This window comes from Crocodylus porosus, unplaced genomic scaffold, assembly GCF_001723895.1.
Source record: "Crocodylus porosus isolate Cpor-Errol unplaced genomic scaffold, CroPor_comp1, whole genome shotgun sequence".
Taxonomy (NCBI): Eukaryota; Metazoa; Chordata; order Crocodylia; family Crocodylidae; genus Crocodylus; species Crocodylus porosus.
This window is the reverse complement of record NW_017728924.1, coordinates 12,905,904-12,919,700: the sequence shown is the minus strand read 5'-3', so window position 1 is coordinate 12,919,700 and position 13,797 is coordinate 12,905,904. Positions and strand designations below refer to the sequence as shown.

At 44.9% G+C, this 13,797-nt stretch overlaps 1 protein-coding gene across 2 annotated transcripts in view; it reads right to left on the bottom strand.

Moving 5' to 3' along the window:
* The window catches only part of LOC109313679 (vascular endothelial growth factor receptor kdr-like), a 169,778-nt gene that overhangs the window by 74,174 nt on the left and 81,807 nt on the right, over positions 1 to 13,797 (bottom strand). For both annotated transcript variants that reach the window (XM_019540354.1, XM_019540355.1), the window contains exon 9: positions 11,023 to 11,198. In XM_019540354.1, coding sequence (XP_019395899.1) covers positions 11,023 to 11,198 — 176 coding nt within the window. The remainder of the gene's footprint in view (positions 1 to 11,022; positions 11,199 to 13,797) is intronic.

The following is a 13,797-nucleotide window of genomic DNA, read 5'->3' as shown; positions in this document are numbered from 1 at the left end:
TCTGGACAGAAGTTGTATGCAATTTCCATCAAAGAAAAAAGGCGTCAAGGTCATTGTTACAAAAATATCATGGCCTTTTGGTTGGGGGCTCAGATGTTAAGTGTCTGCATGTGCATGTACGTACACTCTGGTAATGCATTTGGATATTAAGACAATTTGCTGTACCCTCGCTGAAATGATGAACATATTGAATGTCACTTAAATTATCTTTCTAAAAAAGAGAGAGCTTTTTTTTTTTTACTTGATCTAATTAAAATAATAAGTTACATGAGTGACAAATGAATTCCTAATTCCACAATTACTTTACTGTATGGGACTATTAAATATTACTGAAACCTAAAATGAGTTGAAATGATTCATCAAATGAAGTAATTATTTATGAGGCTAAACCAATTATTTACTTAAAACTAAAGGGGTTTGCTGAAAATACCTCCCGTTGTTTTTCTTCACAGTGCTACATAACAGTTATTGTGGAGATAGCAATTAGTTATGGGAATGACAATCAAAAGTTAAAACAAGTTTTAGAAAAGACTTCTCCCCCCCCTCTCCTGGGAGCTTAATATCTTTAGGCATTACTTTGTTTTCAGATGACTTTTATTTGTTTAACTCAACTAGATTGAAACACTCGGGCACTTAGCAGAATTCTACTAAGCATTTATCTGCATTTTTGGCATCTCACTGGGTGCATCGACATGTGAATTTTAATGTGCAGTAGACTATTTTCTGCGCATTAAAGCATTGCATAAAAAAACTGCGTAAATAGTCTAATGTAGGGGTTTTCAACCTTTTTTGGTCAGGGTACCCCCTGGCGGCCAGTGAGAAGCGGGGAGTCCCTTGGCGGCTGGTTGATGAGCGGGGGGGTCTGATGACTTAGATTTTCTTAGGAGTAAAGGGGCATGGGTGTCTCTAATAACTGACAGGCCTAAATCCTCAGTGTCCTGGAGGAAAACCAAGGTGCCTTTAAGGCACTACTGCAGACTTGCTTAGCTGCTCTGTGGCTTATAGGGTTGCCTTGAATCTCCAAAGCACCATGTGATGTTGCCCTACTCTGACACACCCTTACAGATCTCGTCTGAACCCAGTATCTGCCCTGCACCAGGGCATGGAAGGGGTCCTCGGGGGACAGTCTGTAGTCATCATTTCCAGTTCCTGTATTGGAGAAGTTCTTCACTGACCAGATCCAGACTTCTAAACCCCTATAAGCCACTCTCATTTACTTAATGAAGTGCCCACTGAATCCAACAGAACCCTTCTCTGTTCAGCTGAGTGGGCACTGCGTCAGAAACCCCGCTCTTGCTAAGAACCTCTATCAGTGGTTTCAATCCCAAGAACTCAAGTGTAGCCAAGGCTTATGCAGCTACTGATGCTTCTCAGCCAGACCTGCTCTGACCAGAATTAGATAAATCAACATTAAGAAGAATAGTGACAACCCATGTCTTGTCTACCCTAGCAACAGAGGGACATTTTTACTGAATACCTCAGTGTAGACAAACAATATATTTTCTCCAGTAACCCCCTCCCCATTAACATATATCTGGTGTGTCTACATGAGATGTTTACTATGGAACTGACTAATTAGCTCCTCAATAAAGTCTCCGTGTCTACACGTGCAGCCCTATTAGATCACAGTAAACTAATTAAAGGCCTCCATAAGTACAGTGTCAATACAAGTGCTACCCTACAAGTGACATTATTTAGTGCTCCATAACGCACGTGTAGACACTGATGGGGCTGGCCACAGCACAAAGGTGTGGGGGCTGCTGGCTGGCTAGCCCCACACTGGAGCACCCTCGTGCCCCAGCCAGCCCCTCCGCAGCACACTGAGCCAGGTCAGGCAGGCTGACCCCCAAGCCTTCTGCCAGCCGAGGCTGTCCCAACCCGGTTCAACGTGCTGTGGTCTGAAGGTGCACGTGCAAATGTGGCACCCAGGAGCAGTAAACTCTGGCACAAACTGCACCAGGGTTTATTGCCTCAAATTGTGAGCACGTGTGGACATACCCATTGTTGTGTTCTTCACATTTGCTTTACTGCGCAGTGTTTTGTCTTCTGGCACTGCATACAGCTCTGCTCATTGGTATGTGTGAGGGATGGCAAGGGGCAGGAATTCATTTTTAACTGCCAGGATCCAAATATATTTCTGGTCACACTTTAAATTATGCATCTCCAATATGGATGTAATCAGGCTGGACTGCGTGCGGGCTTTTTAAACCATAGGAAATAATTAATTGGCATGAATTTAGACCTTGTGAAAGTGACAGACTGGCAGTGCTGACAAAAGCTAAGGAAGTGTCCTGGGCTCCACAATACTCTCTGCCACTGTGTGACACAGGACATGGAGCAAGATGGACCTATGACTTGACCCGGTAAATGGCAATTCTGATGTTCTTATGCCGCTCTGCATGGAGCTCTCCAGGGCCCCGCACAGCCTGCAGCGCTGAATCCCCTCCCTCGCCCTGCAGCACACAGCTGACCTGCAGCCCCTTTGCAAGAAGAATGTGTTGCTCCATCAGGTAATGTTCCTCAGAGGCGACCTGCAACCCTGGGAACCATACAAGTCCTCAGCCTAGGGCAAGACTGGAAGCCTGGCACCTGACCTGCTATCTCACACCATCACCTCCCTCTTTCAGTGCCCATGAAGCTTCTCCTTCTGCTCCCCTAGCCACTTCCCTTCCATTACTTGTTTCCTTAGCTCAAGCAAAAGTCACCCAGACCAGACGAGCTCTCTGTTCTGGGGCCGTGTTTCAAACCAGCTCTCTTCCACTGGGTTCAGAGTGCATTAAATTGGGTTTTTCTCTTCACTGCATCTGCAGCCCCTCTTTATTGAGATGCTGTTGTTAGTATAAGAGCTGACCTGAATATCGAAAGACCCCCACGCTGCTGCATGGCTGAAAGCAATCAGAAACAGTTCCACTTACTGTTCATTTCAAATTGATCAAAGTTCTGTTAATTTTACCCTCCTTTCAAGTGCCATGTTTAAGCCTTTGTATTAAAGGAAAACAATCTGTACAGGGATTTGGGGCATTGACCACAATCATTCCCCAACTGATAGAAAAGATTTTCTGTGCTTTATACCGGCATTCACACTAAGACTGCTGCTGTGGGGGGCCACATGCTCTGCCTATCACCTTTAAGTTTGCCTTTCTCCAAGTCTGAGAAGATGACAAAGGATAACTTCTCTTTAATAGTAGAATATATGGACACTGCTTTATTTTCAATGACCTCTGACTGCAACGATACTCATATGCTTGCGTGATGGGCAGAGGTGGGCAGCTTCTTCCACTGGCCACTGATATTAATGATAGGTCTGATCCAGCAAAGCATTTCAACAGTTGCTTATTAATTTCTTTCAAAGGAACACTTACAACTTTCATAGTTTCATAGTTGGTAGGGTCAGAAGGGACCTAAGCAGATCATCAAGTCTGACCCCCTGCCATTTGCAGGAAAGGATGCTGGGGTCAAATGACCCTGGCTAGGTGATTATCTAGCCTCCTTTTGATGACTCCCCAGGGTAGGAGCAAGCATCACTTCCTTTGGAAGTTGGTTCCAGATCCTAGCCGCCCTGACCGTGAAGTACTGCCTCCTGAAGTCAAAATGTTAGTGTTAGCAGTGGGATCCAAACCCACACCTCCACACAGAGACCAGAGCACCTTCCCACTACAGAAGGCAGCTATCCCTTGAGTCTGGCACCATAGACCACTTGGCCACCCCGACACTTTCACTTGGATTGCCTCTCTAATCCTCCACAACACACACACGAGTGCAAACCCATGTGTCTAAACATTTCCCTGGATATGTCAAACAGACACAAAAAAAATCAAAACCATTTTGAATTGACTGACTTGGAAGGGGTGAAAATGAAGGATATAATTTATACTTCACAGCCATCATCCATCTGAGGAGCTCACAGTATTTTATGCAAGAAGCTAGAGTTTTTGCGGGTGATATCTTCTGTTGGACCAACTACATGGTTGGAATAGATTTGGATAAACTTTCAGGTATCATAGCAGCCTTCCTTGGATCTTTGGGTGGGGAGGGGTGGGGAAGCAGGCACAACAGAGCTCAGTAGCAGATGGAACAAAGGCTTGTGTAAAGAAAAACAGGACAGAAAAGAAATTATCAGATAGCCAATGGATGCTTAACATGACAAGGAGAAACCTGTGAACTTTTCTTAGCAAACAGAAAATTCACTATGAAGCATGTTTGATCAAAACTACTCACAAAATTCAAGTCAAATTTGGAGGAGAATTTTGGACAAAGGGAAAAAGGGAGAAAAACCCCCTTCCGTTTTTTAAAACTGTCATTTTGCGATTGATCTCAATTTTTTAAAAAAGGGACAGATTAAAAAGGGGTTAAATAAACTGAGAACAAAACATTTTGGTTCAGCTGGAAAGAAACATCTCATTCTACCCCATATGACTATTTCTAGTTTTGCTTTTGGGGTTTTTTGGTTGTTTTTGTTGTTGTGTCTTTTTTTTCGTTTTGAGGTTTTGTTTTTCAGAACGTGTTTTCTAGTTGCTCAATTTGTACCTGCCTGCAGAGCAGGTCTGTATCATCACCCCCATGGGTACAAACAGAGGCGGAGATGGAGTTGCACGGGGGGTCAGTAACACAGCTGGCAGGATCCCTGGGCACTGATTGCCAGCCCCTTCCCTCCGCTGATCCTCTAGGCTGGAGCACACTCCCTCCTATGTAACATGAAGGCTGGGAAGGCAGAATCACTGGACTATAAATCCCCCCTTTTCTGTTACTCTACCGCCAAATATTTAAAAAGTTGTAGGGGCTTTGAACCACCCACAGGGAGTTCTGTGGTTAAAACCACAGCATAACTTTGGGTGTGTGTGGGGAGGGGTCTGCTTTTTCAGATCCTGGTTAGACATGTCTCTCCCTAACCTCCCCAGTAAGAGAACGTCCCGCCCAGGCTTCCCGACTTCCCGCACCCCAGTTGAACAGCTCTGCTGTCCAGCCCTGATCAGCAGAGCCAACTCTCTAGCAAAAGGATTTTTTTTCTTTCTCAGTTCAACAGCAAACTGCTTAATGCTGATCTGCCTAATTGCTACCAGAACAGGCCATTTTAGATCTGTTTTCCCAGGGTGTGTCTGCCCTCTCTGCCTGCTTTTTTAAAGGAAAAAGGCACCAGCTAATCTACCTGCAGGCTTGAGCAGCAGACAGCATGCAAACAACATGCTGCTGCCTTATTTCCCCTTACCTCTCTGCTTTAAAAAAGGTTTTGGCGAGACGCTGCCTCCAGTCAAGACCTGAGGTGAATGCTTAGGATTTTTTGGCAGAAGCTGACTGGCCTTCCTGACCCCCCCCCCCCCCGCCCCCGCTTCCTAAAGTTGCTTTGGCTACATCCAACAAAATGAAAAGAGCTCAGATGACTTTTTCATTATGGCCTCCCCAGGGAGGGCACGGGGCTAAGTGGAGGGCTGGGGCTAGAAGCATGTGGAGAACACGTCATGTTTGTGAGAAAATTACTCAAGATTTGTGAATCATTAGTGCAGCCCACTTGTTGCTTCTTTCACAGAGTTCACGTAAACTCAGTAGCCTCCCCTCCCTGCTCTGTCTGGGGATTGATATTTTCTTCTAAGGGAAAAGATGGACAGAAATCACTTGTGATGATTTCTTTACTGAGGTTCTGTATTTTAAACCAAATGTCCTCTCAACCCCGACTCAATAAATAACCCTGACTCACATCCCCCCACACCACCCAACAAGGTATGGGACAGACAGTGCACAAGGAGAAAGCCATGCAGTGGACTCGGATGGCAGGTCGTCAGAAACAGCCCTTGGATGGGGCCCAGCACTATTGTTTACTTCTGTGTTTCTGGTTTGCTTCACCGGCCCAAGTGATGGAAAACAACCAATTCTGTTTCTGCTTTGCCTGCATGGATGCTTTCCCCAAAGGACAAAGAAGAGATGTTTTTTTCAAGTAACTCCAATACTGCGGGAAGGGATATCAGGTAGGCAGACAGAGACACATAGGGGAGACATAGGTAGTTTCATTGGAGGTGATCCTGCTTTCACATATTTGGCACAGTCCACACAATCCAATCATTAGTTGGAATGGAGCAACAATACTGAGAAAACGTGTGTTTCTACAGGCCTGGTAATGCACTCCAACAACGTCAAAGCTCAGGGACTTCAGCAGCATGTAATGTGTCCTGATTTAAAAGCTAATTAAAGTCAATGGGAGTCTTTTCAGTGACTTCCAAGAGCTCTGAATGAGGCTCTTCACTCTGGAGTTCACTCCCCCTGGGGTCTGGCACTGTCTAACTTTGTTGATGTTGTCCGGAAGACTCATCTCTTTCCCCAGACCATTGCCTGCAGGGCTTGTAGCTGGGCTGAGGCCCTCGTTTCACTCTAAGGAGTGCCATTTGTATGATGCAAAGAGAGCAAGGGGCAGGGGAGAGGGTTGTCCAGCACAGCCTGAGTTTATTGATCTTGATGCAGGTGCAGAGTGTTGTGCTTAGCAGCTCATCAGGCATCACTGGCAAACACAGGCATGCATCCTCTCTGACTTGGAACCAACAACAATAAGGGGCTGCGGGGTTGGGGAGCCAGGTTGACTCTAGACTGGGAAATAACCTTACGCATGGCTGCTAAACTGCTCCTACCTTGTAGCAGAAGTGACATTTAAGCAATGCACAACTGAGCATAGCAAGCATAGCACTGATGTGCATCTGTGCACACCTATGCATTCTCCTCCCATGACCCATTCCTTATTTTACCCTTCACCTTTCACCACGTGGGTGGACTAGGAGCTTGTGACCTGACACTAACACGCATGAGATTATTCCTAGTGCTTAATGTTGCATTTACATGCAGTCTTTACTCCAGCCACATTCCCTACTGCATTATCACCACCCCACAGCTTGTAGCTTGGCAGACTGTATGATGGATGTAATTCCAACTGCCTACAGCAGCAGTAAGAAAATGCAATGCCTACTAATAAACAGCAGAAGGAACCTAGGAAAGGAGCTTAGGGACAGGGAAGAGAGAGGCAAGATGGCGGAAGGTCATTTTGTCCCATTTTATGAGTTTGCTTTGTCTCCACTACAATCGTCCATGAAAATATAATGGTTTAAGAGCCTGCTGACTGCTGCATAAAGACCTCAGCAAGAGCTCAGATACATCCAGATTATTAGTGCACAGCTGAGAATGAAACACAGCCTGCTTGACCATAAATAGATTTTGTTTTTTAAAAAAATTGCTTTGTACTCTCGCCTGGAATAACTCCATTTCTCCCACGTTTTTCATTCTTGGCTGGCTTGGATGTGCAGTCACCAGCTGTTTGCTAGGATCACCCCTTCTCTTTGCTCCCTCCCCTCTGAATTCTTCAGGACATTATTCTGTTGAAGCTTTGGCTCTTAATAAGAATTTAATCAAACAAAACAAAAACACAGCAACCCGCCGCTTCACGGACAGTGTTTGATGTGTAAATATGTAAAGAAGGAGTGGTTCGAAAATGCAATGGGCTCCCTCCCAGAGACCTAAGAGTCCCACAATGAGCCAACAAGACCGCAAGGGATGTGTGCGTCCTGTGAGATTTGATACCATCTGACTCCAGGGGTGTTAGGATTATGGGAGGCCAGAAGCATGGGCTGAGCTGTTTTCTGAAGGGACGTTTCTAGTGGAATCCCAGTGGTCAGTCATCTACACGGCAGTCAGCCATTGCTCTTCGCCCATGGAGTTCCTACCTGCAGCCAGGCTGGTACTTACACCTACCAACAGGTACTGCCCCTACAGGCTCCTAGACATAGGCAGTGGGAACCATGCTGCAGTCCTCTTGTGCCTGCCTGTGATGAGCTGACATCTAATAGGGAGCTATGTTCTGCATTACCCACCTCCGACTTGGAGGAAATAGCTCCTGTTTGTGCACTTGTCACCACCGTGTTTTCTCTATGTGCTGTGTGCAGTCCATGCCATAATTATACTGATTGCTATGGTATCTGCTATATATGGAAGATGCCTCTAAGGGAAGCCTACAGGAAAAGCTATTAGGGCTCAGTAGGGGGCATCCTTTCCTGAACCAGTGCCCCAGCATGATGCATGGCTAAAGATGCTGTTTTTCAGATGTGATGTAAAACTGAAGCTCTGATCACTGCATTCGCTGCTGATCCAAGAAGAATTTCGCAAAGCGTATTAACTCCTGGGTCCAAATTACAAGTGCAGGACAATACATCTGCCTGCAGCCCCTTCCCTAAACATGGCCATTTCTAGCTCAGTGATGGCTGCAATTTAGGGACAGGCCACAATATTGGCGGAGAGGCCCAAAGTATGAATATTTACTGCAGCTCTTGGCAATCTCTCCAATTCTTGTGCTCATGACCTTCCCAGGTGATTAATGGTTAGAGAGACAGAATCAGGGTACTGGTTTATGAGCTTAAATGCAGCATGATTAAGATGCAAGATACAAAAAAAAATACACTTAATTTTTTGGAGATTAAGCAGTAAGTGCCCAGGTCTGAAAATAAAGGACAGGCACGGAGATGCTGCTGAGCACGCTTCAAGAATAAAGTCTTTCTTGATCTACTTCTGCCCACAAAAATCCTCCCCTTTAATTCAGTACTTCAGCTAAAATGAGCTGTGGAAGTGCACAAGACAGGAGCACTAGCCAAAGGCAATGGGTAAAGGCAGGGATGATTTGCGGTGTCATTCAAACCAAGGGCAGAGCAAATTTCTTCATTAAGTTCAGACACTCAATTATGGACGACTGGACTTTTGGGCATATATTTTTGCGAACATTTCTAGGGCAATCTTTGGCTACCAAAAAACCCCCACTTACTGTTTGTTTTTCCCATGCATTTCTCTGCATCTTTGTGTCTGCACTTTACCAATTAGGAGCATCCCTGCAGCTGTCAGACTTTGTGTAGTTTGCTAATAGCATTTTTTACAACACAAGAATTACTTGTGATTAATTCCTTCTGCCTTCTGTTGTGTGGAACTGTGACAAGGGCTAACAACAAGCACGATCTGCATGTGAGTGCAAGATGGAGAATGGTTGTTTATGAAACAAAGAGATGAAAAACGTGCAAAGCAGTTAATAGAAACCTGCAATAAAATCCTGTCCTTGGCTTCTCACAAGCATTCACGCAAACAGGTTTTTGTTTATGTAAATGTTTGGGGAATGGCTGTTCTGTATCTGAATTCCCTTTTCACATGCAAACAATCATATTTGCAGCAACAACAACAACAATTGCTATTTGTCATCCCTAATTTTCTCCTCTTTAAAATATTCCAGTCATCCAGACAGAACAAGTAGTGCAATGCAACTCATACCACACCCACAGAGTACCCAGTGTTGCAGACAGTCATAGCGAATGCATCCTGAACAACATATAAACCAAAACTTGTCCAGATGAATTAGCTCATAACTAGAACTGTGCAACGAGGATTGATACCCAAATGATGCACTTCATAATGACAAAAAAGAACAGAAATCAGAGGTGGGAAAGACCTAGTCCACTGCCAATGCAGGTGTGTTTGCCTCAGCCAAGGAAGTCATTGGGATAGAGCAGCCTAAATAGTTTTAGGGACAAAGATTTAAGGTAAAATCCTGGCCCACCTTAAATCAGTGGGAGTTTTGCCATTGACAGCAATGGTGTCAAGATTACTCTTGGTGTCTCCTCATTTTTTCCCCTGCTTGTGAGGCAATGCTCTGCGTGTGCAAGGTGAAATGAAACGTGCACAATGACTGGAAGTTGCATGGCACAGCAGCATACAGGCAATGCTATACAGCACAATGGGGAATATTTTTAGGTATAAAGAATATAAAGAGAAGGGGGAGAAAAGCCCATTCACTATTGAAAAGAAAACAAACCAGCATTGATAACTTTATCTTTTTTACTGCCTGACTGAAACTCAGGAAGCCCAAAAGAAACCAGGGTGAACTCTCGCTAAACTCCTATTCTGCTTCATGATTTGGTCTCTCTGCTACTGAACTGAAAGGATCAGGAACGAGGTGATGAGGCAGTAGGCAACAGTGTGATGAGAGGGCCTTTCTTTCAAAACATCACAGATATGGTGACTAAGTGTGGTTTGAATCTCTCTCCATCAGTCTCAAATTAACCTACATCAAGTCACATAGTTTGCAGTTTTTCCAAGACTCTTGAAAATGAGTTTATCTCAAATGCCCCATTAGATAAATAACATACAGACCTGCTACGTATTTCTATGAAGGATAATTAATAGGCGTCAGAGACAGAAAGGCTGAGTGACCCATCTAATTCTGCTCCCTCAGCTAATGCAGTCCCTCTTCCCTCTTCCTTCTGGGAATGCTTCCTCTAGACTGGTTTTAATCCCACTGGATGGAACTTCCACCATTCTCCTTGATGGTATATTCCCCAGATTAATTGTTTGCTTTTAGATATTTTCCTTATTTTTTTTCCTTTGTGTGCTGTCAGACTATTGCTGCCCCCCACACAATATTACAGTGCTGCTCCACAGCAAGTGAAAAGATCATCTGGCCTATTCCTTAGAAGAGAGGTGGCCAGCCCATGGCATACTTGTCACAAGTAGCATGAACAGCTGGTGCATGTGATATTTGAGCCCTGGGCACTCAGTAACAGGAGGCGCTGGAATGGAGGCAGAGCGAGGAGCACTCAACCTAGCTTTTGGCCCCTCGTACAGCAGTGTCCTTCCCCCACAATGCTTGGTGTGGCTGGAGGCACGTGGTCCTCTGCCCAAAGAGCCTCTCTCGCTTTACCTAAGGCAGGGAGCCATAGGAGAGCACTCAGGAATGCACTCAGCTGGGGAAAGGACCTCCGTGCCTGGGGCTGCATTTAGTAATACTCACCTTCCCACTTCTCATGAACCTCACACCACCCCTTTGCTGGTACTGCCTTGCCCCAGCCTGAACCCTGTAAAACCTGATCAGTCTGTTTCAGTGCTATGCATAACATCATATCCATCAGCAGAAAGAAATACCACAGACAATTCAACGTGCCTACTGGCCTGGCAAGGCAGCATCACAAAAGAAATGCAAGAGAGCAATAGAAATACTTAGGAACATCAGGTGCTTACCTGTCACGACCAGTTGGAGAGTGAAGTTCTCATATAGGCCATGCTTAGCATTGCTCAGGACTATGGTGTAATTACCAGCATGCTTCGGTCTCACATCTCTTATGCCTAGCTTGTACTTCATTGGATCAAGTTCGTAGCAAGTATGGTTCTCCTTGACTGGCTTGCCATCTTTGTACCTGTTTGGAAAGTCCCGTCAAAGGCTGTCAGCTATGCATGCAGGCAAGCCTTTGTATATGGCAGAAGGGCAAATTGCTTTTAGCTTCTGGTTTTCAGCAGGAAAACAGATAGATATTAGCCTTGGAGAATGTCTGAGATTAAGACTTGGACTGGATAAAAAATACACAATATATATTTCCACCACATTGGGGGGGAACTGACCATCCTGTAAGATGCTTTCCATTTTTCAGCCAGCAACTATGAAAAGAGGAGATGGGAATGGTATGCATTTGGAGCGCTCTCAGTTGTAGAACTAGACCAGATCTCAGTTGTAGATCTGGACCAGCAACACCAATTTTAAAGTGCAAGTTATAAGCCACTTGCAGTGTACAAGTCAGTTTGTCTCCCTCAACTGAGATGGACACAAATTACCACCATCTGCAAGTGCAGATTGAGTAGTTCACAAACAAGCCAACAAGCGGGGTACGTACTTTGCATAAGCCTTGCAACAGGCACAGTAAATTACAGGTTGGCCTGAACTTGAGCCACTAGTTTTGGAACCAACAAATTAAGTGAATATACAAACAATAACCATAGGTACACATGACCCTTCACAGCTGCAGAATAAGGTAAAGGTAGTGCCCTGAAGAATTTACAACAACTGAGCCCATTTTGAAAATTTAATTCTGTCGGTGGATGGGAGACATTGGGCATCCTACATGTGCTCCAGGAGGTATGGTGGGGGGTGCTTTAATTAGCAAGCCACACTAATTAAAAGCACCTGAGCATCATGTGCATCAGTCTTCCTGTGCTGAAAATGGTAGCGGGGCTCTTTGAACTAAAACTCATTGAACAAGCTTTAGTTCAAAGTGCCCTACCGCCATTTGTAGCATGGGTATATTGATACATGTAATGCTATAGTCTGCTGGAGCGTGTTAATTTTAACCCTCTAGCAGACTTGATTAATTGAGTCTGATCCAATGCGCTGAATTACGAGAGTATCGGAGCTGGCTCCCTGCACATGTATAGGAGCCTATTGTTATTCTGTTAAGACAAGCACTTTGAAAACCTTTGTTTCCTCCCCGTGAAGCATCTGTGATCTTAAAATGACAAAGAATAGGGCAGAAGAACCTGGATAATCTCCCCCCTCCTCACAGAAAAAGGCACCTGCAAATAGCATGCAATACTGATTGGATACTTCTGAACTTCAACTATTTAATGGGCAAGATACTATCTTCACCAGGTCAGTGCTACTGAAGGGGATGCACGGAATGGACTCAGTGCAGGAAACAGCCAAGGAAACAAGACTGTGTTCGTTCTGGGAGTTTTAGAAGTCTCCTGTACAGCAGTTCAAACAACTCCACTGGCAAAGCCTCCAACATCAACATCCCTAGAACACCCGGGGAAGACAACTTTGGTGGTCTCAGACTGCTACCAGAAATGGCAATTTCCTCTCCCACCATCTGCACAAAGAATGACCCAAAAGGGCAAAGCATAGTGAGGGTGAAAAGGGGCACAGTCCCTATTTTAGCTCTAAAAACAGAATCAGATGGCTGTGTTCCCCTTGAATTTAATCCCCCAAAATCAGGCTAACCACTAGCCACTGGTGCTCACCAATCCCGCTGCCCAGTGACTCTAACTCAGACCTCCTTTATTGACTCAGCCAATGGGAAGTGCATCACAGAACTGCCAACACAGCCCAACCTCTGCACAGAAGAAGCGAAGTGTAGGATAATATTAAGTGTGGCCTCCAATGCATGTTGGGGATATTCTGAACACTGAGGAACGGGGAATGGAGCAGGGGACACAATACTGGTGGTCTTGGGCCCTATTTCTCCTTTTTATCCAAAGAAACATGGAGAAAGAGGAGGGAGAAGGAGAAGGGAGACCACGCCTACCTTTACTTCCTGTGGCTGCTGAAGTACTGCATGGGCTATTAAACTGTGGTTTGTTATAGTTATGTTGGAGTAGCCAATGATTGATTGACAAGAAATCCCCCCTTTTCTGTTACTCTACAGCCAAATATTTAAGACCAATCTGCCATTCCCTCCTTTGTGTGCTAGGATGCTATGTGTGTGTAATGGTTTGAGATGTGGACATAGACGTGACACTGGACCAAGGATGGTCCACCACTGTCCAAGGTGGGTAACTCTGAAAACATTGCCTGAGTTCATGATTGAAATGCATGGGAAGCAACATGCCAGAAATAGGGTTTGTTCTTGCTACAGACAGCACTGGACATTGGGAATTATCTTTTAGTAGGAAGGAACAGATTAGAAAGTCTAAGAGATCTGCATGTTTGATTTTATGAAATACCCTAGGAAAGCTTGAGCAAAGTTTTGTGTCACACATCAGTGATTCTGTTCACACATTGGTATTCCCTTCACTTTGCTATTACTTTGTTATTACTGCATGAAAACAGGATCTTCTGGGTTGCTAGGCTCTTGTCTTCCTGTCCAGAGCTAAAGTCCAAATCCCTCCCAGCTGGCTGTGACAGAAAACACTTATGTGTGTATTAGGACTTCAGGTGGGAAAGCAGCAGCAGACAAACTGTCATGAAAAACAGATCCATCTGGCATGCCAATGTCCCTACTAATATCTGAGGCAGGGAGGAAAAAA